General features: G+C 44.2%; 1 protein-coding gene across 1 annotated transcript in view; it reads right to left on the reverse strand.

The window, feature by feature from the left end:
- LOC126470785 (uncharacterized) overlaps nt 1-20,724 on the reverse strand; it is a 742,455-nt gene extending 721,731 nt beyond the window's left edge. Inside the window, exons 1-2 of the mRNA XM_050098794.1 lie at nt 20,505-20,724; nt 20,203-20,327 (exon numbers count right to left, since the gene is read on the reverse strand). Of these exons, the coding sequence (XP_049954751.1) occupies nt 20,203-20,327; nt 20,505-20,724 (345 nt within the window). The remainder of the gene's footprint in view (nt 1-20,202; nt 20,328-20,504) is intronic.
- Between the last annotated feature and the right edge of the window lie 666 nt (nt 20,725-21,390).

The raw sequence follows: 21,390 nt of genomic DNA on the forward strand, positions 1-21,390 counted from the left end.
GAAGGACCAGACATTTCTGCGCCACTTCTCGGGACGTTTCCTTCTCACATTCTCCCTTAGCCACCTTAGGACATCACTAGATTTCATGAATGGGTAGCCTACGATCTTCCACTATCGCAGTCCGAACAGCACTTACATTTTCTGGTGTAATGCCGGTAGATGGTCGTCCCGAACGTTCATCGTCATCAAAACATCAACAGATGTGCGGCCACTTATAAAACGTTTAAACCAGTCATACCTTTGTGCCTCATCCAAAGCGTTATTAGCTAATGCTTGCACTAACATTTTGTATGTTTCTGCGGCTATTTTACCAAGTTTAAAACAAAAAGTGATACAGAAACGCTGTTCTCTCAGGATCGTCATTGCAAAATCGGAAACACAACCAAATGTCACAATGGAAAACTGCCCGCCAACTGTAATCACGACCTCTTAGACCGAAGCCGCCTGACATACTGACATAAGAAACATGAATTACACTGCTCCTAACGGCGTTTGGTTGTACTACCGTTTCTAAGTGCGGGTCATATAAAATTTTGGATGCTTCTGGTTAGTATCTCGAGTATTGTAAACGATATCGGCTTTATAATATTCCCTTACAGGATGGGATATTACCTTCACATCTGTCATGCTCCAGCTAGCAGCCAGTACACACAAGTATTAGGGCAAACTATGTTCTATCCCACTCTCCACTGTTGCCAAATTTATTCAAGATGGCGGCGATAGATATGGCAATGTCGCAATGACGTCATGATGGGAAGTTCAAATTTTGGCGGGAAGATAAGTCAATTGGGCTACCTCCGCTAACCTAACCCCCTCTCCCTCGTCCTGCCCCCAGAAAATGGCGGGAAGTTTAAATTCCATCAGGACAATGCAACACACCACGTCTACCTCTACTAACCTAGGAAAATGGCGGGAAAAAAGGTCACTTTGGCTACCTCCACTAACTACCTCCATCCAACTGCCATGTCCTCCTAGGAATTGGCTGGGAGAGGACTCAGCCTGTGCTGCGCTGCTGGATAGGATGGACGTAAGACTTTATTTTGCATGCAGTGCTTATTTAAACAATTTGAGGCAGTAGTTTCATCCAGTGTGTTCACCATGAGGTCCGGAGTCCAACTGACCCAGCACACAGTACTGCCACCAGAGCGCATCATTGTCCCTTCTGTGACATAATCCAAGATGGCGGTCTGGAGGGGAAAAATGGGGGGAAAATGACTCAGCCTGTGCTGTGCTGCTGGATATGACCAATGTAAGTCTTCATTTTGCAGGCAGTCTTTATTTAAACAATTTGAGGCAGTACCGCCATCTGGTGTCTCCACCACGAGGTCTGGAGTCCAACTGACCTAGTACATAGTACTGCCACCAGAGAGCGCCGTCGCCCCTCCTATGACATAATCCAAGATGGCAGTCTCGAGGGGCAAAATGGTGGGAAAAGAACTCAGCCTGCTCTAAGCTGCTGGAGAGAGGGAAGAGTGTACTTTATTTATTTTGGAACAATGTATTTAGGGATGGATTTGACATAGTATATTTATTACACTGATACAAAACACTTGCTCTGATGTGCTTGGGGTCCCACTACACAGCACACAGAGCATCAAACTATGTACTGAAATAATGCAGTACACATAACTACAGACATCCAAAGAACTCGTAAATTACCGAAATAATGCATTACACAGAATACATACCTGAAAACTACTCGTAAATCACCGAAATAATGCAGTACACTGATGTACAGACATGCAAACAACTCGTAAATTACCGAAATAATGCATATATAACGCTCTGCCAACTCACTCACAACCCATAAACAGCTGGAAATAATGCACTACACAAACACACAGTGCACATAAAAGACTCTTTTGAACTATAGTCAATCATGACGTATGCGAGGCTCCAACGCACTCATGCGTCGATGCCGCCTCCAGCCACCGCCGCTGCCGAGGCATGCATAGGCGTTCGTTCATGTCCCGCAAGCATGAGGCGGCGGCATCCCTTTCATACATGACACCTGAGAAATTCCTGTAGCAATATATGCTCTTGTTGTTTGGAAAGAGAGCACTGTTTAAGCACAGATGTGGGTGGGGACAAATCAGAACACTTATGCAAACAGAATTCGAAGCACTGTCCTACAGAAGAGAAAAATGGTAGAAATTTTTGGTATCCTACAGCTACTGGTCTGAAGGTATGCTAATGCCATAGTGGCGGATGAGTGATGGCATTCCCGCCACAGATGGGTGGTCTGCTTCAACTTGTCTTTGAACACTTGTTTTCTCAGAACTTTCCATAGATACCTTGCCTCCATCTTGTTCGAATCAGTTTGTAGACGCTCCTATGTTTTGGCAGCAAGGATGTCTTGTGAATGAATGGAGCATTATGATTGACTCTTACTGAACTTAGCTGATGAATTACTGATTACGGGCTGGTAAAAAACCAGAACTTCAAAGCTCAGGTCGTATCAAATCAAAGATTTATCTACAAGATGCAAAATCATCCCGCAGAAATGGTGCTTTGCTTTGTTGATGTGGAGTCTCACACAGGACTGACGGAATGTGTTGAACTGCAGCGATGTGCACTCTGTGAGATTGTCATAATCGTCATAAGCACTTTCTGATTGCAGAGACAGCAGAATCGAATGCAGAAAGACTAAATGTTCCACGGCGCACAAACATTGTTGTTGGGCACATACGAACGCTCATAATGGAGCTTGCATGGGTCCCATACGTGCAAAAACATTCCATGCCTATCAGGATACTGCAAATATGTCTAACATAAACAAAAAACTTTTAATATCCACAAGAACTTCCCGCACCGTTCTTCTGTTAAATTATGTTGCGGATGATTTCCGCATGTATTTCAAATAACCGATACGCTGCCAAGTATATGCTATTTCCATACCATTTTATTTTCCGGCTTCGAGTTGCAACGATACAAAAAGGAAGAGTGGAAAAATAATACACAAAAGATATAAAGACATGTTTGCCACTAATGTCTCAGGAATGTGACAACACATGGTCGTATCACGGAAAAAGAATCCTGTTGTTCCTTTATGTGCTTAGCATCACTCCTCAAAGCATGAAACAACCGAATATTCCCACCCACAGCTGTTCCAAAGAGTGTATGCACAACCAGTAGTAGTACAGTGCGCTCTGCAATTTTACTGTCTTGGGGGCCGACTAATACAGTAGGACCAGATAACAAACACATTAAGTATGACTGTTGCTACACTGTCAGAGGAGATGTGCTCTCTCTCAACTAATTTCCAGCTGGAGCTTAACTGGCGCAAGGAAGTAATACTGCGTTTGTTATTAATCTGCATATATCATACATTAAGCATAGTGAAGCTATGAAGTCAAGCATCCGGCACCCACGTTTTGTGATGAGGCGTGCACGTCACACCTTGTCGCCTATTTGTTGTTTCACTGTCCTTCAATCAGTTTCCGTAGATGTTCACGACAGCAGCACGCAAACAGCCGACCAGCTTCGCCCTTTCCGAGATGCTTATTCCCAGGCCTCGGGCCATAACACTCTGCCCTTTAGCTGCTGGTAAACCTTTTGGAATGTGAGGTGGTGGTCCGAAAAACTCTTCTGTCCCTGACGTTTCGTCCAGGACTGCGCTGGACGTCCTCAGAGGCGCTCCTCCGCTGACTGACCGACCGACCGGTAGGACATTTTTTTTCCCTTTATTGGATTTCGATTCCCCCCGAAGAGGGCGGGCTGGCAGCAGGTTAGTACGCTGCTCTTCAGCCTACAGAATTTTTAAAACATAAGAAGATAAGATAATAAAAGCAGGCGATAAAACAGTGACGTAAATCGTAAAATGGCGGAAAATTGTGGGAAGTTAAAACATAAAAGCCGCGCGGGATTAGCCAAGCGGTCTAAGGTGCTGCAGTCATGGACTGTGCGTCTGGTCCCGGTGGAGGTTACAGTCCTCCCTCGGGCATGGGTGTGTGTGTTTGTCCTTAGGATAATTTAGGTTAAGTAGTGTGTAAGCTTAGGGACTGATGACGTTACCAGTTATGTCCCATAAGATATCACACACATTTGAACATCTTTAAAACATAAAAGAAATGGTGGGCGATGATAATAAAATACACAGGAAACAGACAGGGATATTAGTAGACAACAATTAAAAAAACACACGACAGTCTGGTTTCTGTTCACAAGAGTTAAAAAAAATCACACCCAGCAACAGTATGATGTCCATTCGCAACACTTCAGAAAAGACACACAACACTTAACAATCACTGGAAACACTGCACTAAAAAGTCGGCACACCACAGACAAGAGCAAATGGGGGGGGGGGGGGGGGACCAGGACAGATGAGGGGGAAAAAAGAGGGGGGAGGAGAGGAAAAACGAAAGCTGTGGGGGGGAACCGATGGAGGGAGAGGACTCAAAAGTGGGGGAGCAGGGTAGACGTGAGAGGGAATGGGGAAAGACGGAAGAAGGAAATGCAAAAGGACTCGGGGGAGAGAAGGGAGGCAGAGAGAGGGTAGGCAGGGAAAAAACAGGATGGGAGGGGGGGGGAGAGGGAGCATGGGAGAGGACAGAGGAAAGGAGGGGGAGATGAGGATCAGAGTTGATAGGAGGGATAAATGGAGGGAGAGAGGGCATCATCCGGGAGGGGGAGTTGAGGGAAGCCACCTTGGGAAAGGAGATGGAGTGTGTAGAGATGGAGGGTAGGGGGGACACAACAGTGAAGGCGCGGCAGAGGGCGGGGGTTGGAGAAGAGAGGGGCAACCAGGGGATAAGGGGATCAAGGAGGCGGGAGGTGTAGAGTATGCAGGTATGTTCGAGGAATAGGAGCAGATGGGGGAAAAGAATCAGGTCATAGATGGTCTGCATGGGGGAAGGGAGGCGTATACGGAAGGCGAGGCAGAGTGTATGGTGCACTGGTCGGACATCCGAGAGTGACATAAATACTGTAGGAAAGGGACGTGGTCAAAGTAACACGTGATGAGCAGAGATAATCCTTGTCAGATATAAAACTTAACTATCGACTGTCGTCTTGTCAAAGATAAAACTGTCTAGCGATTCTGCAGAGCTACTGTCTATATGTCGCTAAGTTTCATTGCCTCCTCTTTCCTGTTAAAATTATCCTGATGCTTATAAATTTCAATGGCTTCTCTACATAGTCACGAATAATAATCTGACGTTGTAGATAAAATGTCTGTTTCATAAAACTTCACTTCGTGGGCTCCTGACTGAAGAGCGTGCTCTGCTACAGCTGATTTCTCTATTTTTCCTAGTCGACAAAAACTTTTGTGCTCTTTTAGCGATGTATTTACGCTCCTCTTGGTAGTTCCAATATAAACTTTACTGCACGTACACGGAATGTTGTATACACCACATTTAGACAGGAGTGCGTTTATCCTTCGCAAATCGGAGTACTTGACTTAATTTTCTTTGTTGGTCTAAAGACCGGTCTGATGTCATGTCTCTGTAAAATCTTACCGATCTTTGACAAGACGACAATAAATAGTTAAGTTTTATCTGTGACAAGGATTATCTCTGCTCATCACGTGTTACCTTGACCACGCCCCGTTCCTACAATATTTATGTCACTCTCGGACGTCCGACCGATCAGTCAGCAAGACTCAGCGTAGGAGTGCCTCTGAGGATGTCCAGCGCAGTCCTGGACGAAACGTCATGAACAGAAGAATTTCTTGCACCACAACGTCACATCCCGAAAGGTTTACCAGGAGCTATGTCATCCGGCCGTGAAAGCCTTCATTCTATGACTCTGCTCTTTATCAGAGTCGCTCATGTCAGTGGATTTTTCCGATTTGCGGACCAAATAATAGCTAGAGTAACACACCACTCGTCTCTCCTCCAATTATGTACTTCCATTACCAGAACTTGTTACCTGACTGTATCAGTCTCTAAGAATTTGTACTTTTCGTTGGGAATTTCTGATACTTGAAGGTTTATTAGTTACGCATTTCGTTTCGGCTCTTGACTCCGCAATCTATAGTGATTTCTACGATTCAGTGTATTTATAAACAATCTTCTGAACAAAATGATGAGGTAAATAATAAGCTGCAGCGGCACTGCTTACATTCCTGAGCCTACGGTGAGGTTCGCCAGTTTCAAATCTGGATCGGCTGCGTGGTCCGCGTTAGACGTAAACAGTTATACTCCTCCTCGCTGCGGAATACGCGTGGGAAGACGGGTTTCCGAGCGGCTGCCTACGTCTTGCGTCTTCCGTCACTGCTAGAAACGATGGCCACTTTTATGCAAGCAAAACTTCTTTTGAAATTCAGTACTACGTTCACTTTACACACAATATACAATGATCGTCAATGATTTGTTGTAGGGTAGAAAAGTTACAGGCTTCAGTTCATTTATAAGCTCCTGGAATACTCCAGTTCATCTTACCAGACAAAATATTAGTTATCCCTTTAAAAATGCACACTGATCGGTTTGGGGCGCTGTAGATAAGATAGGCGGTCATGCCACCGCTGACGTAAGTCATGACACTGACAAGTGGTGTGTATTTACCATTCGCTTGTGTGGAATCAGCTCTGTAAGATGAGTCAACGTGAAGACGTTACAGTGAAAGAAAGGAGCTATCATGTTTGGACGTGCCCATTACCACACTATGAATGAAATTTCCCGATTAGCTGGTGTATCAACGCGGTCTCTCCAAAGTCTCCGTTGTGTGGTTTGTTACATTTCCTTACAGGAAATGTTTGCTGCTTCCATGCGCTACGTTCTAGAGACATGTCGTGGTGGTCTGTGGAAAGTGCAACATCGTCGGCTGCACTCAGTCCGCAAAGCGATCTTAATACTAGAACGTAATCGCATGTTTCTCTTTGAGCTTTATGTGCCCATGATGATGATGTTTGGTTTGTGGGGTGCTCAACTGCGCGGTCATCAGCGCCCGTACAAAGTCCCAATCTTTCCACATTTCAGTCTAGCAAATTTCACGAATGAGGATGAAATGATGAGGACGACTCAAACACCCTGTCCCCGGGCAGAGAAAATCCCTCACGCGCCCAAATTCAGATCTTGTAGATATAGGCTGTTCGTAAATTCCCGTTACAGACTTCTAGGACTTGCAGAGGGAAATGAATACAGCTGTTTGAAAAGCATGTTTGCTAGCTAGGTATGCAACATGGTAGTCATGGTGGAGTGCGGTTACATCGGATCGGCTGATGTCATTTGACGTCTATACTATTTCTCTGAACTGGTTCGTTGTTCGAGAAACATGACTGAGTACACGTTTCCAGTTAACAACGACGTGGTCCTTCTGACTGGCAAAGCTCACGGTAATGGAAGAGCTGCTCGTCGCCTTTATCAAGATCATTCCCCACAACGTCTGACTCCATCGTATACCCTTTTGGCCACAATTACGCAACAGCTTCGAGAAAGGGTACCTTCACCCTGAACAGGGGTGACTGTGGTGTTCTAAGGAGTTGCGCACGCCCGATTTGTAAGAGACCGTACTGCATCGCGTTCAACAGAACCTATCAACGAGTGCACGAACAATTTCTTTGGTTATTAATGAGTGGAACTGTAAAACAAGTGATGTACTGGATCACGCCTAATCAATTACTTGTAAAAGTGGTCGCGTTACCAACATGCCTTCAAATGATTGTAACACGGAAATGGTACGTTTCCCGATATGAGTTCCTATTCAAAAAAGTATCTACTCACTCCCCTCTAGAAGTCCTAGAAGACTGTGACGGGAATTTCCGAACCACCTGTATATCCCACAAGATACACCTGTTGAAGTGTGAACGCTGTGTGTAATACATACAGCATCACACGGCATACGTCAAACATGCACACGCCCATCAACAAAGAGGAGAAACAACAGTGATAATAGCACCCCCGGCGGCGAAAGATCTGTTAGTGAGGATGCCAGATAGTCGTATTCTCAAGGACATGATGTGGTCGAACCTTTCGGCAGATTAGCTACAAATCGCTCAACGCCAAAGTCAAAACGAGGAGGAAGGGTGGGGAAAGGATGGAGGAGAGCACGACAGTTGACAGAACAGATAAACTCTAAGGGAAAATATTAGTCACCCCGTTAAAATAACAGACTGTTTCTGTAGGGAAGATGTAAATGATGTAGAACTGATACCAGATAAAGATCCTCCCTCTCCCCCCTCATCCGCTGACGTAAGGCATGACAGCGAAGTGGTTTGTATGTGGCAGTTGGTTGTAGCAAAAAATATTCAAATGTGTGTGAATTCCTAAGGGACCAAACTGTTGAGCTCATCGGTCCCTAGACTTACACACTACTTAAACTAACTTAACGCTAAGGACAACATTCACACCCATGCCAGAGGGAGGACTCGAACCTCCGCCGGGAGGGGCCGCACAATTGCTGACATGGCGCCTCCAACCGCGTGGCCACTCCGCGCGACTTGGTTGTAGCGAAGTAAGCTGAGTCGACGTGGAGATGTTACAGAATGACAGAAAAGAGGTATCGTATTTGGACGTGCCCATGACCATACCGTGAATGAAGTTGTCAGATTTGTTGGTGTGTCAACGCAGACTGTCCAACGCGTATACAAGAAATGGTGTATCACTCACAAAAATGGTTCAAATGGCTCTGAGCACTATGGGACTTAACTTCTGAGGTCATCAGTCCCCTAGAACTTAGAACTAGTTAAACCTAACTAACCTAAGGACATCACACACATCCATGCCCGAGGCAGGATTCGAACCTGCGACCGTAGCGGTCATGCGGTTCCAGACTGCAGAGCCTAGAACCGCACGGCCACACCGGCCAGCTATCACTCACACCCACGTAGCACGGTGTAAGAAAAGTGATCGTAAGAACATACTAACCGAGAGGCGTGGAGTGCCTTACCTTATTAATAACATTCACTTCCAAACAGGACAGGAACTGCTGCTGTCAGTGAATACTGATCCATCTCTACCAGTTTCCGAGCGAATATTGCGAAGGGAACTTCGTGAAATGGACATTTAAAGTCGGGCACCTCGCTAACGGCTTTGCACAGAGCTGCACACAAAGCTGCACGTATTCAGTGGGCCAAACAACACAGAAATTGGACAGTGGCTGACAGGGGGCGTGTAGTATCGTCCGTTGAGTCGAGATTTTGCCTCTTGTCAAACGATGCGACGCGTTGATTCATCGACGGCAGTGCGTGGAGGACGTACTTCCGGCCGGAGACGGTTCTGTGTTTTTTTGGAGCAGTTTTTCGTACCATAACTTGAGCGTACTCATTCAGGTTACCAAGGGCGTGAACCAGTATGTTTATGTCAACATTATCGGTTGCCCTTCCTTTTACATCTTCATGATGAGTATACCGTGGACATTCTCGAATTCCAAGACGACATAAGCCATGTTCACGAGGCTGCATGCATACATTCCTCGATCGACGATTATTTAGGCACCTTATCGTACCACGAATGACCCGCTAAAGTACTCGATTTTAATGCCACAGAAATTTATGAGACTATTTGGAGCAGTGGGTGAAACGTAGGAATCAGAATCCCTTCAATCTGATAGCTCAACTGGTTGACTATATGGTAATTAGAAACAGAACACAGGCTGAGATTGGACAAAGTAGACAGGAAAATTGACTTATCGACATTTACATTAAGCGACTTAGAAATCTGTGTGGCCGGTCTGGGATTTGGACCCTTCTCCTTCCGAATGTAGTTCCAGGAGAACCTCTTATAGTAATAAATTGCCGTATATCACCACATAGTTACTCGAGCGTCTGGGTAACGAAGCTGTTTTCTTGTTATGTGCTTTTCTTCTTTGATAATTTTTTTAAAATTCTCATACCATCCGCAGTCTCACCGGGGATGTTTTTGACGAATAAAGGGAATTTTGAATTTCCATGGAACATCAATTGACAAAGACATGATCAACCATTTTTGTGGAAATTTCTGATCAGAAACCTCAAAGAATTTACGGGATTTTCCCCTGTCTACTGGACAGTCACAAGGTATCTGATTAAAACGATTAACTTATAGCAGACAGATACCATAAGAGACCGTCTTTGCAGTTGATAAACCAAAGGTGGGTGTTATCACTCCACGACGGGTACTTCCATTCCACGTTACTTACACTAATGTCCCAATTTCGTGTTGCTTCCCAAGCACGTTCAAGTGATTAGCACTACGAAGAAGGTCGAGGTAACAAAGAAACAGCTTTCCCACGTGTGAAGCGTCGCCACTGTGTGAACATTGTCCGGATCCGCTACTCGTTCTTCACACGCATGCTGAAGGACAATTTGCAACTATCTCAGGGCATCAAAGAACATCCGTATTAATTTTTCAGCTTGCCTGATTCTGTAATAATTAACAACACCTACCTGCAAGCAAGATGACTGTTTCCAACCATTCATCTCAATTACAGATTAATATGCAAGTTGTCCCAAATGTATGACACACATGAGTGAAATAAAAAAAAAAGTGCGTCAGCCATTTTTAGGGACATTCTAAAATGGTGACCATGCAGCTGTTCATTGTAACATATGTTTTGGCTGTTTAAGGCGGTAGCTTTAGAGTATTTTCTGAACAATAATTGCGTTATTACTAAGCTTAACGATCATATTTTTGACATGTGAAGCTCAATGTTTATTTCACGTATTTGACATGTGTTTATCATACATAGCTTCAGACTAAAGTTCTCTAGTACTTCACGTTCTCAAAAAGAAGATTCAGGGACTCGCTGCTCGAAGAATAAAATTAAAATGTGCTCTATGTTACGGTAATGCTCAAACGTATCGATATTTATATTCCAAATAGTTAGTTAATGTTGTGCTCTGAATCAGTCGAATCTCTGACGCTGATGAACGTTGGTACTTGGTATTTCCAACGAACAAATTGTACATGTGCTGAATTTCGACAACGTCTCACAAGACTTCAGAAAGCAGTTTAACCAGCTTGTGTTTATGTGGGTACGAAGTGTTTCCTCCATCAGCCCAGACTGGATTTAAGCGTAGGTGGCTGGAGAATGGCAAGTTCAGAGGGGAGAAGAAATCAATCCGCATAAAAAATGGAAAACCGCAGGGACACCGTGTGCTTGTATGTGTGTGTGCACACACGTCCACGTCTCTCTCTCTCTCTTTTTGTATGTGTGTATGTGTGTGTGTGTGTGTGTGTGTGTGTGTGTCTGTGTGCGTGTGTGTGAGTGTAAGTGCGTGTGGATGTGCGTGCGTGCGTGGGCGTATTTGTGGTGTGATGTTTGTGTGTGTGTGAGAGAGAGAGAGTGAGAAAGAGAGAGAGAGAGGGGGGGGGGGGGGAGGAAGTGATACGACCCCACACAGGGCTCCATAGTACATGGCCCTGCTGTCAGTGCTGAAAAGATGCTGGCAGATTTAGTGCCGGACCCTCTGCGTGGAGTCACGCATACGCATACGCATGGAAAGTCAGGGTACAATTTCAGTGTGATGTGGTGAAGGGAAGGAAGAAGAGAATGGCGAGAGTATTAAAAGTATACTGTTGGGACCTGTTTTCTGGACAGATGCGACAAAGGAGGGTCTCTGATGTGTGTATTTGGGTATGTGTTGCTCCTGTGGAAAGAAAACAATCATCAGTACAACGAAAAATCAGCTGCAAATTTTACTTTCTTTTATTCGCACGATGAATAGTTCCGGGCCGAGACCCATTCTAAAATCATCGTAACATAGTCAAAAATGGTATTTCCATAGATGTGAAAACTGTGTAGAAAATGGGCAACGAACTGTTACAGCGCACATTGATAACTGAGTTATCTGCTTTGTCTTTCTTAAAGAAAACATCACATTTTTCGCCTTTATAGGTTTATGAAAACCACGGAAAACCTAAATCTGAACTGCCGGGCGGGCATCTTAGCCCAACTTCCCGCGAATGTGATAACAGATACAGATTTTAAATAAAAAATTGAAATTAATTTCATCTTGTAACATTGAATCATAAATTTGTTCTAATCGTATATCACAGAGTTAAAAAAAAGTTGGAGTTCTGCACAGAAATTTTTCCCTACTATTCTGAAAAATAAATGTTAGCGAAAGAGGGACCAATTTTTTATGGAGCTAAATATATGCAAAAAATATAATTTTTTATTCGTAACCTTTTTCGCAGGATGTACATTTCAAGGTAACGCAGGATAGGCGGCGATCTGTGGCAGGTCTGTCGACAGAGTACAACGCTGGCGCTAGTGTTTCGGAACACACCCTTCAGCGCACAATGTCGAACATGGTGCTCAGCAGCAGAGGACCCCTACGTGCTCCCATATTGACCTAGCAGTCTCATCAATAGCTATTAAATGGGATCATCGAGACTAATGGAAACGTGTCGCCTGGTTGGTTAAATCATGTTTCTTGTTAAACCAGATCTATGGTCGTGTCTTGATATGCTGTCACTCAGGCGAATAGCTGCTATAAACATGCACCTCGCCACGGGACGATATTGCACTACGGGGCATTCACCTGAGCTTCTATAGCGCATAGGTAGTAATCGAAGGCACTATGTCACCTGTGGACTACATGCCCATTATTGCGGTCCACCGTCGTTCCTTCCTCGACACCGACGGCATCCCCCAGCAGGATAACTGTCGGTTCAGCAAGGTCAGACTCGTGCTGAAGCGGTTTGAGGAGCATGACACTGAACTCACATTGACGTCTTCGCCACAAAGTTCGCCTAACCTGAACTCGATGGAAGGCATATGGTAAAGCATCTGGTGCCAGCTCAGCACCCACAAACCACCGGCCCTTAATTTACAGGAACTGTGTGACCATTGCGCAGATAGCTGGTGCCACATACCCCCAGAAACAAATTAAGGACTTTTTGAATCCATGACATATACAGAGTGAAGAAAAATTCGTGCACTCGGACTTCGCAACACGTTTCCTCACACACTAGCAATAGAAAAATCTCTCTCACAAAATTTAGTCTTGCGCATATTTCCAGCAGTAAATGGACGTTAAATATTGACAATCTGGCAACACTGTAATCACATGTACGGTAACTAACATTGTCAGCATGTATCAGTAGTGGTGTGCAGTTGGTGCAGTGGGTGGTGTTTTGGATTAGCGTGCGGAAGGTCGAGGGTTCGATTGGGTTGGTTCAAACGGCTCTGAGCACTATGGGACTTAACATCTATGGTCATCAGTCCCCTAGAACTTAGAACTACTTAAACCTAACTAACCTAAGGACATCACACAACACCCAGCCATCACGAGGCAGAGAAAATCCCTGACCCCGCCGGGAATCGAACCCGGGAACCCGGGCGTGGGAAGCGAGAACGCTACCGCACGACCACGAGGTTCGATTGGGGATCGAAGTGAATTTGTTTTTATTTGGTAAATGTGGTCTGCGTGGTACGGTGTATAACGTCTTAATCGTCATACAGCGATTACAGTGGGTCTTCTATAAAACATTTGCGCTAACGTACTACGAACACAGATATGGAAGTACAATCGCTTTCATTGCTTAGCTTTTAAATAAGCCAATTGCACGATGTGGACGCGAATTGTATCGCACCACGGCATCTATTAGATTCCAAACCAGTTTTCTGTGTACCCTCCCCCAATGGTCTCGTTGATTAGTACCAGCTATTATTCCTGCCACGTTCAGCTACACTACATTTCGTTAGGAATATACTACGTAAATGTCGGATACGTGTGGGTTAAGAAAATGTGTATATTACAGCGTTATATGGCAGAATGAAACTGGAAAATAAAAACAAATATACCTCGACCCAGAATCGAATCGCCGACCTCCTTCATGCTAACCCAAAACGCTATCCACTGCACCACCTACAGAGCACTAGACCGATGCGCTGCCAGGGCCAGTTACCGTACATGTGATTACGGTGTTGCCAGACTGCCGATCTTTAACATTCATTTACTGCCGGAAATATGCGTAGGACGAAATTTTGTGAGAGCCATTTTCGCTTGCTAGTATGTGAGAAGACGTGAAGACCGACTGCGCGATTTTCTCTTCAACTGCTGTATTGCAGTCCAAATATGGACCAAAACCCAATAAGAAAATACTCATAATGCTTTGGCTCATCAGTTTGTGTTCACTATGACAGAGGAATATTATTTGTATAGCATTTTAGGGCTGCAGATTACAGCTATCAGGAAAAATATCTATGTTTCTGTGTGCATTATGTCGAATGGATAATGGTAGATTATGTTCTCTTCCAGCTATTTGATTATGGTAGAATATGTTCTCTTCCAACTATCCAATGACCCGAGGATGTCACTCTCTGTGATAAGGCGTAATACGAACGTAGCTCCATACAAGGGGACATCCAAAAGTGAGTTACACATTATTATGGCAGGCCAAGTAGCATTTATTGAATACTGCACTACACATCCACGTGACATAGAGACATGACACCATTTTTCAACATAATCACCAAATCTCTGTAAACAACAGTCGGAGAGTTCTACTAACCGTTCAGTTCCTCGACGATAAAAATCCTCGGTCAGAGAGCCATTGGAGAACAACTGTGTAAAGTTCTCATCGTCGGAAAGTCTGTTTCCCGTCATATATTCTTTCAGCCTGCCGAAAATATGGAATTCGCATCGTGCCAGATACTTTCTCCACGATCAGCGTCACCCACGTCTGGGTGATCTTGGTCAAATTGTTGACACCATTTCATTACGGCTGGACGCGCCGTTGCATGTGGTTCATATACTGCCAGAATTTCACGATGAATCTTTGTGCAGTTTTAGGCGTTTTCCCCGCAAGAATCGTACTGTCCCGTGTACTTTCAGCTATGGAGTACGTTTCCAATTACGTCGTCATTTCACTCGCTCACTGCGATTCACCTGTTATCCGTACCTCAACAGAACTGCGCGTGTAGGAATTTTGGAACATCTACTCTCTTTTCACAATATGCCATTCTTGTTGTGCAATGACTTTATCGCGGGACGATACATGTAACTTGCTTTCTGAAGTCCCTACATATTTCTGGTAGCAAGTGTAGTGGGGTGAAACGCGGTTTTGCTTCTCATTCCATTTGATGAAAGTAACAGTAAATATAACGCAGAAATTCAGTGTCTCCTTTCTTCTTGTAAGAGTTCAGATAGATTATTAAAGACTGCTCTCTCCATGTAACAGGACAGGAAATCGTTCGTTACACATGGCTGGTGGTCGTAATTGTACCGAAATAATTGACAGTTTCCTATGGAAGGAAGGCTACCACATAAGAAAAGTAAATAAACCAATGAACCACTAAAACATATATGTAAATGTACATTTTTAGCTAAAGAGTTATGAATTCAAGCCCCTTACTATTTCTGGTATCGACATGGGGAACGGTTAAACGTCACTGGCGACTGCTTGCTGCCGTTGCCATTGTGTGTCGGTCTATACTCGTACATCAGCTTTTCTCTACACTGCCTCCAGTAAGATGCATCTGTGGGGTTATTTTATGTCAGTTTAGCTGAAACCAATATTTATTGCGTCTAGTTGCTTTAGCAGAAGAACGCCGACAGACTATAGAAATCACGTAATCCAGAACTACAATAATCCAGCCACCTTAAAGTGAATTCGATGGACTATCTTACAGCAATGTACCATGTGTCTTATTGCTAATGGCCGGCCGCGGTGGTCTTGCGGTTCTAGGCGCTGCAGTCCGGAACGGCGGGACTGCTACGGTCGCAGGTTCGAATCCTGCCTCAGGCATGGATGTGTGTGATGTCTTTAGGTTAGTTAGGTTTAAGTAGTTCTAAGTTCTAGGGGACTGATGACCTAAGATGTTAAGTCCCATAGTGCTCAGAGCCATTTGAACCATTTTTTTTATTGCTAATGGCTCAAAGTTCGCGCAGTAAAAGCATCTTCTCAATATACGTCATTTCTCACATTTTTGATCAGAACTTGCCCGTTTTGTGGTGTGGAACAAATTATGCTCTTAAAGAAAATTTTTGTAGTTACATGTTCGTACCCCCATTATTTGCTTAGCTAAGCACTAGAAAGCAGTGGAGCTTTTCCCCAAAATCTTATGGGTCAAATGTGTGAAAAGTTATAGTGGCCTGCCAACTAATTCAGCCTATAATAATAATAATAATAATACAGTTAACAAAACAGAGCGTACATAAAAAAATAAGAGTAGCTATGTTGAGGACTTCTAAACAACAATGTAACTGCATTCATTTAATTACTGTTTATGAAACTACGGAAATGCTTTATTTAGTGACATTGCACATTTTCCTTTGTTGAGTAAAAGCATTAACAGCGACCTAAAATTCGAAGTTTTTGTGCACTCTCGTTTTGATTAGTATCCATAATCAGCCACTTCTCTACATTAGCAAATTCCTTTCTCTGTCGTCTTTTGTCTTGTTTGTTTATCACAAATGTGTTGCGTGCATGCACATTCAACAATTCCTTTCGTATTTGACACTTAACTTCCTGACGTTTCACACTTGCACCACAATACATTTGTCAAGCGTTTGGTGTATGTGTTTGAATATTGTTATATTTTCGCCGCTCCATCAGTTGTTGTAGTCTTGTTTGTCTTCCTTGTTTCGAATTAACTTGCATCATTTCACCTCGGTGTTCGTGGTATTGCCAACTTATCAGTTACATTTAGTGTTTATTTACTGTGCAGACTACTCATATTCGAATCGAAGACTTCCAGGAAGCTGCACTCGGTGAAGGTACTTGTCAATGGGAAGTCGTTGTCAGAAATGTTAATAGCGGTGGGTGAAACTCAAGAAAATATCATGGGAACTTTAAAATTCACTGTATAGATAAAAAATCTGGTACATAACGTTGACAGCTTCTGAGACTGTTCATGAATAATTTATTGTATACAGGAAAGTCGCATATGACAGAACTGTTACAAATGGAAGAGGGTACGAAGATGATGAATGCCTGGTACAATTACTGACAGATGACTCCACACATAATTAAATGTAATACCATACGAGTAAATCGACAAAAATGCCAATTTTGATAGATTATACCACTCAACAGCAATTAGCGGAATCAGTAACCACCGATAAGCATCTAAAGATACCACCAATCTGGAGTCATTTAAGTAAAACGACCACATAATGTTAGTTGAGACGAAGGCAGATGACACACTGAGATAACGAGATGAATCTTCAGGAAATGAAATTTATACATAAAGGAGATCGCTTCCGAAACCATTTACTGGTCTATTCTTGACTATTTTTCATCAGTGTTGGACGTTATCATGCTGAATTTGTGGAAGAGATACAAATCAGGGAAGAGCTGGGAGATCTGTCTCGGTCTGTTTAGGTAGAGTCGTCACAGAACTGCTCAACAAATCCGGCTGATAACGAAAAAAGACATTTTTGTGATTGCATAGCCAGAGTCCGATCGAATAAAGAACTATGGAAACGATTACTGTAGTTATGGTTTCAAGTCCAGAGACTATATTGATACAACAATTCACGGTAGTCTATTATCTGCAAGCCCCTTCATCTCTTCATAAATACTGCAAGCGGCATCCATTTACAACCGTTTGCTGTCCTCAAGTCCCTTTTCTCGCTGTACCCTGTGCAGTCCCCCCCCCCCCCCCCCCCAAATTTGTGCCATAAATTTCTTTTCTTCTCAGTTAGATTCGCTGTCTTCTCATCAATTATTCAGCCTGCAGATCTGATCTTCAGCACTCTTCTGTGGTACAGTCACGTCGATTAAATGAGTAGGCGTAACGCTGCAAAGCGACGTGAAATGGAATGAGCACACAGGTCGGCTGCAGGGAAGGTGAATGGTCTTCTTCAGTTTACTGGGAGATGTAAGAAAGTGTAGCTCACCTATAAAGGAGACCGTGTATATAACACTTCCGCAACCCATTCTTGAGTACTGCTCTGTTTGGGACCCCCACGAAGTCAGGTTAAAGGAAGACATGGAAGCATTTTAGAGGCATGCTGCTAGATTTCTTACAGGTACGTTCGATCAACACACGGGTATTACGGTAAAGATGTGGACTGAAATGGGAATCCATGGACGATAGAAGACGTTCTTTTCACGAAACACTGTTGAGAAAGCTTACATAACAGCTATTTGCGACAAGCTGCACAACGACCCTACTGCCACCAACATACATTTCGCGTAAGGACTTTGAAGACAAGATAATCAGGGCTCGTAAGGATGCATATAGACAGTCATTTAGTCTCGCACCATTATCGAGTGAAACGGGAAAGGGAATGGCTAGCAGTAGTTCAATATACCCTCTGCCATGCACGGTATGGTGGCTTGCCGACAGTGTATGTAAATGAAGATCATGAATGAAACACACACAACACTGGTGTTATTCTACAGTATTTATTATTTGTTAAACCATCTAGTTTCCGGCTGTTACGCCATCATCAGGTGCAAGGATAAGTACTTGGTGCAGTGAAATTTTATTGGATCACTGATTTTAAACTAGTGCATGTACCGAGTATCTCCATTTTCAGAGCTGGAAACGTCAATGTTAGAATTAGGAATAAAACAAGCGGGATTATTTCAGTGTAAATACGATGTAAGATTATTTAACTAAGATAAAATATGTGATACATTAACTAATGAATTGTAGACAAATTACAACAGTTGTACATAGAGGAACATAACTGAACAATAAACTTTGGTGTCATATTCCAAAGACGTGGCTGAACAAAATAATTTTGTCTTTCATAGATCCTAAATTACAAACAGATGAAATATAATAGTGATATTAACCAGGTGAATTATGCAGCTGTGATTATACAAAGTAAATTTTTTTAACACAACTAGAGAATTATAGTACATGAAATAAAGGAAATGGACTATATGAATAAGAGGGATAATTAAGAACATGTCCTTAATGGGATCATGAGTAGTATTTACAGTTAGAAGTGGCGAGTGAGGAAACTGTGTCTGATCTTTCAGCACTAAGTTTGAGCTGCTGGACATGTGTTTACTAATTTCCATTATTTCAAGACAGTTCATCTTTCTTCCTTTTGGGATGCGATGTAATACTTCATGTTTAACCTCGTAACTCTGGCCTTCTTTAAGCAGGTGGTCTGCAAAGGTAGAATCTCCTTTTATAATTTCCGACTTCTGTGGTGTCCTTCATGAGGGTACAAGTTGCCCTGCCAGACTGATCTATATAGAACTTGCCACAGTTATAAGTAATTTTATATATTCCATTCTCTTACAAAGCTCTAGTGCTGTATTTACCATTGGGCAAACAGTGTACAACAGTGTTGTGCACATAAAATGATGTTTTTCCGTTCCTGGATTTAAGATGTCTGGTCTGGCTAAATCTGGTGAGACTTTTGCGAAGTATGGAATTGTGCGTCATTTATTGCATCCTTAAGGTGGTGGGTCAAGGACAGGGTAAAGAAGAGAGTACACCAGTTGTTTCTGCGAATTACGTAGTCCAGTAACATAGAAGTATAGCCATTATCTGTTGCTATTTATTTGACATAATTTAATTTCATTTGGAAGCTGGCTGTACACATGGGGATGTATAATAGGCGATGTATCATAGAATGAATGGCAGCATGTTTATGGGTCACTGGGTGTTGAGAATTGGCTGGTATTACTATATCTGTGGTGGTAGGTTTCTTATAAATCTTGAAAGTATGCATACGCTCACTGACGTCTATGGTTGAACATATATAATTTATGCAGTGAATTTTATACTGATGTGTTTAGAATTTAGTTGCTTCAGGAATTTTTGAAGTTGTCTGGTAGTATCTGTCCATAAACACAACACATCATCAACGTACCTAAACCAATATACAACCCTGGAAGAGAGCGGATTATTTTCCAAAAGCTGTGTTGCATAATTCATACTTATCATAGAACCTGATGATGGCGCAACAGCCGAAAACCCGTTCGTGTGATAAATAACAAATATTGTACATTATTACATAAGTGTTGTGTGTGTTTCATTCGTAATTTGTAAAATATTCTACCAAGAACTGACGGAACAGTCAATCAGTGCAATTAAAGGTAGATGTATGTGTACCATATTCCAAAGGCTTATATGCTCTTCTTGTCAGAACTGTTTGTTCATCGTGTGCATTATTTGTCGGTATTAGCATTATAGCAAGCATCAACGCTCAAGGTTAACATTTCGAGCACTTTAAATGACAGTCATAATAATTAGGGGTGTACAAGTGAAGATTTTTATTATGAGGCGTTTTCTTATGAAACGAAATGAGATAATCTATTCACAAAGGGCAAAGTAATTCGTCAAGAACTCCAGGAAACAAATGTGCGATTGGACCATACGGTGAGAGCTGCGCGGCAGCGGCTGCGCAGCGTGGGGTCTGACCTGTGCGGCGGCGTGGTTCTCCTTGTCGAGCAGGAACTCGACGGACTTGGCGCGCAGGGGTGCGCCGGCGGGCGGGGCCAGCTGGTGTGCAGAGTCGGCCGCGTCGGCGGCGGGGGCGGCGGGGGCTGCGGGGGTGGCGTCGGCGTCGAGGCTGGTTTCGAGCAGGCGGCGCGCGGGGGCGTGCGTCTGCGGCGGCAGCGGCGGCTTGGCGCGCAGCGGCACCCAGCGCACCAGCTGCTCGCCGCCTTCGCCCTCGCCGCCGCCGTCGGTCGCCCGCTTCGCGCCGGCCGCCGCTTCCGCACGGCCGCTGCCGGCTCCGCCCTTTCCCTTCTCCCTGTCCTTGCCCTTGTCCCGCTCGCGGTCGCGCTCCTTCCTGAAGCGGTGCAGCGAGAAGCGCTGCAAGAAGTGTGGCAGGCGCGACGACTTGCGCTCGGCGTCGCCGCGCCAGCTCACCTCGGACACGAGCGGCCAGAAGTGCACCTCGCGCGGCGGCTGCGGAGAGCCCGTACCCGCGCCCGCCATGTCTAGGCACGAGACACGCACTGGCCGCCGCCGCTACTGCCCGCCCAGCCTCTGCCGCCACGTCCCCCCTCCACCGCCCCCCCCCCCCCCTTTCGCTCCGCCACGCACCCGGTGTCGTTAAATTTAACCTCCCGGCCGGCCCACCCTCGTGTCTTCACGTTTTACGCCGCGTCTTCTAATTTTAACGCGCCCGACTGCTCTACTGCTGCTGCCTGAAATTTCGATCTCGAACACTGGAACCGGCTAAGGCGAGGCTGTCCATCGCGTTTCTAAACTTGCGTGAACAGCACGAACTGCAGCTGTTGGCGGCCTTCCAGTTCGGTAGTCCTGTTTATCGCGATACACAAAAGTTCGGCCCGAAATACACGTGGAACGAAAGAGAGGTCGAAACTGATCGTTCGTACCGTATCTCCTTCGCTGTAGCTGCTCCCCGCCTCTGGAACAAGCTGCCTTGCACTCTGCGCACAATTCAATGACCTGCTACTTTTAAGAAGCTGGGGCAATTCCTTCTGTCACCCTCATAAACTTTTCTCCAAAATTAAGATATACGGCTAATTTTCCCTATGTCAAATAGCAAAGCTAGTGCTTCTCTCTTCTTCCAGTTACGCTTCTCTTTCCCTTTCTCTACTCTGTAAGTGACACCACCTTCTGTTCCCTTACATTCAT

The sequence above is a fragment of the Schistocerca serialis genome, chromosome 3 (genome assembly GCF_023864345.2).
Source record: "Schistocerca serialis cubense isolate TAMUIC-IGC-003099 chromosome 3, iqSchSeri2.2, whole genome shotgun sequence".
Taxonomy (NCBI): domain Eukaryota; kingdom Metazoa; phylum Arthropoda; class Insecta; order Orthoptera; family Acrididae; genus Schistocerca; species Schistocerca serialis.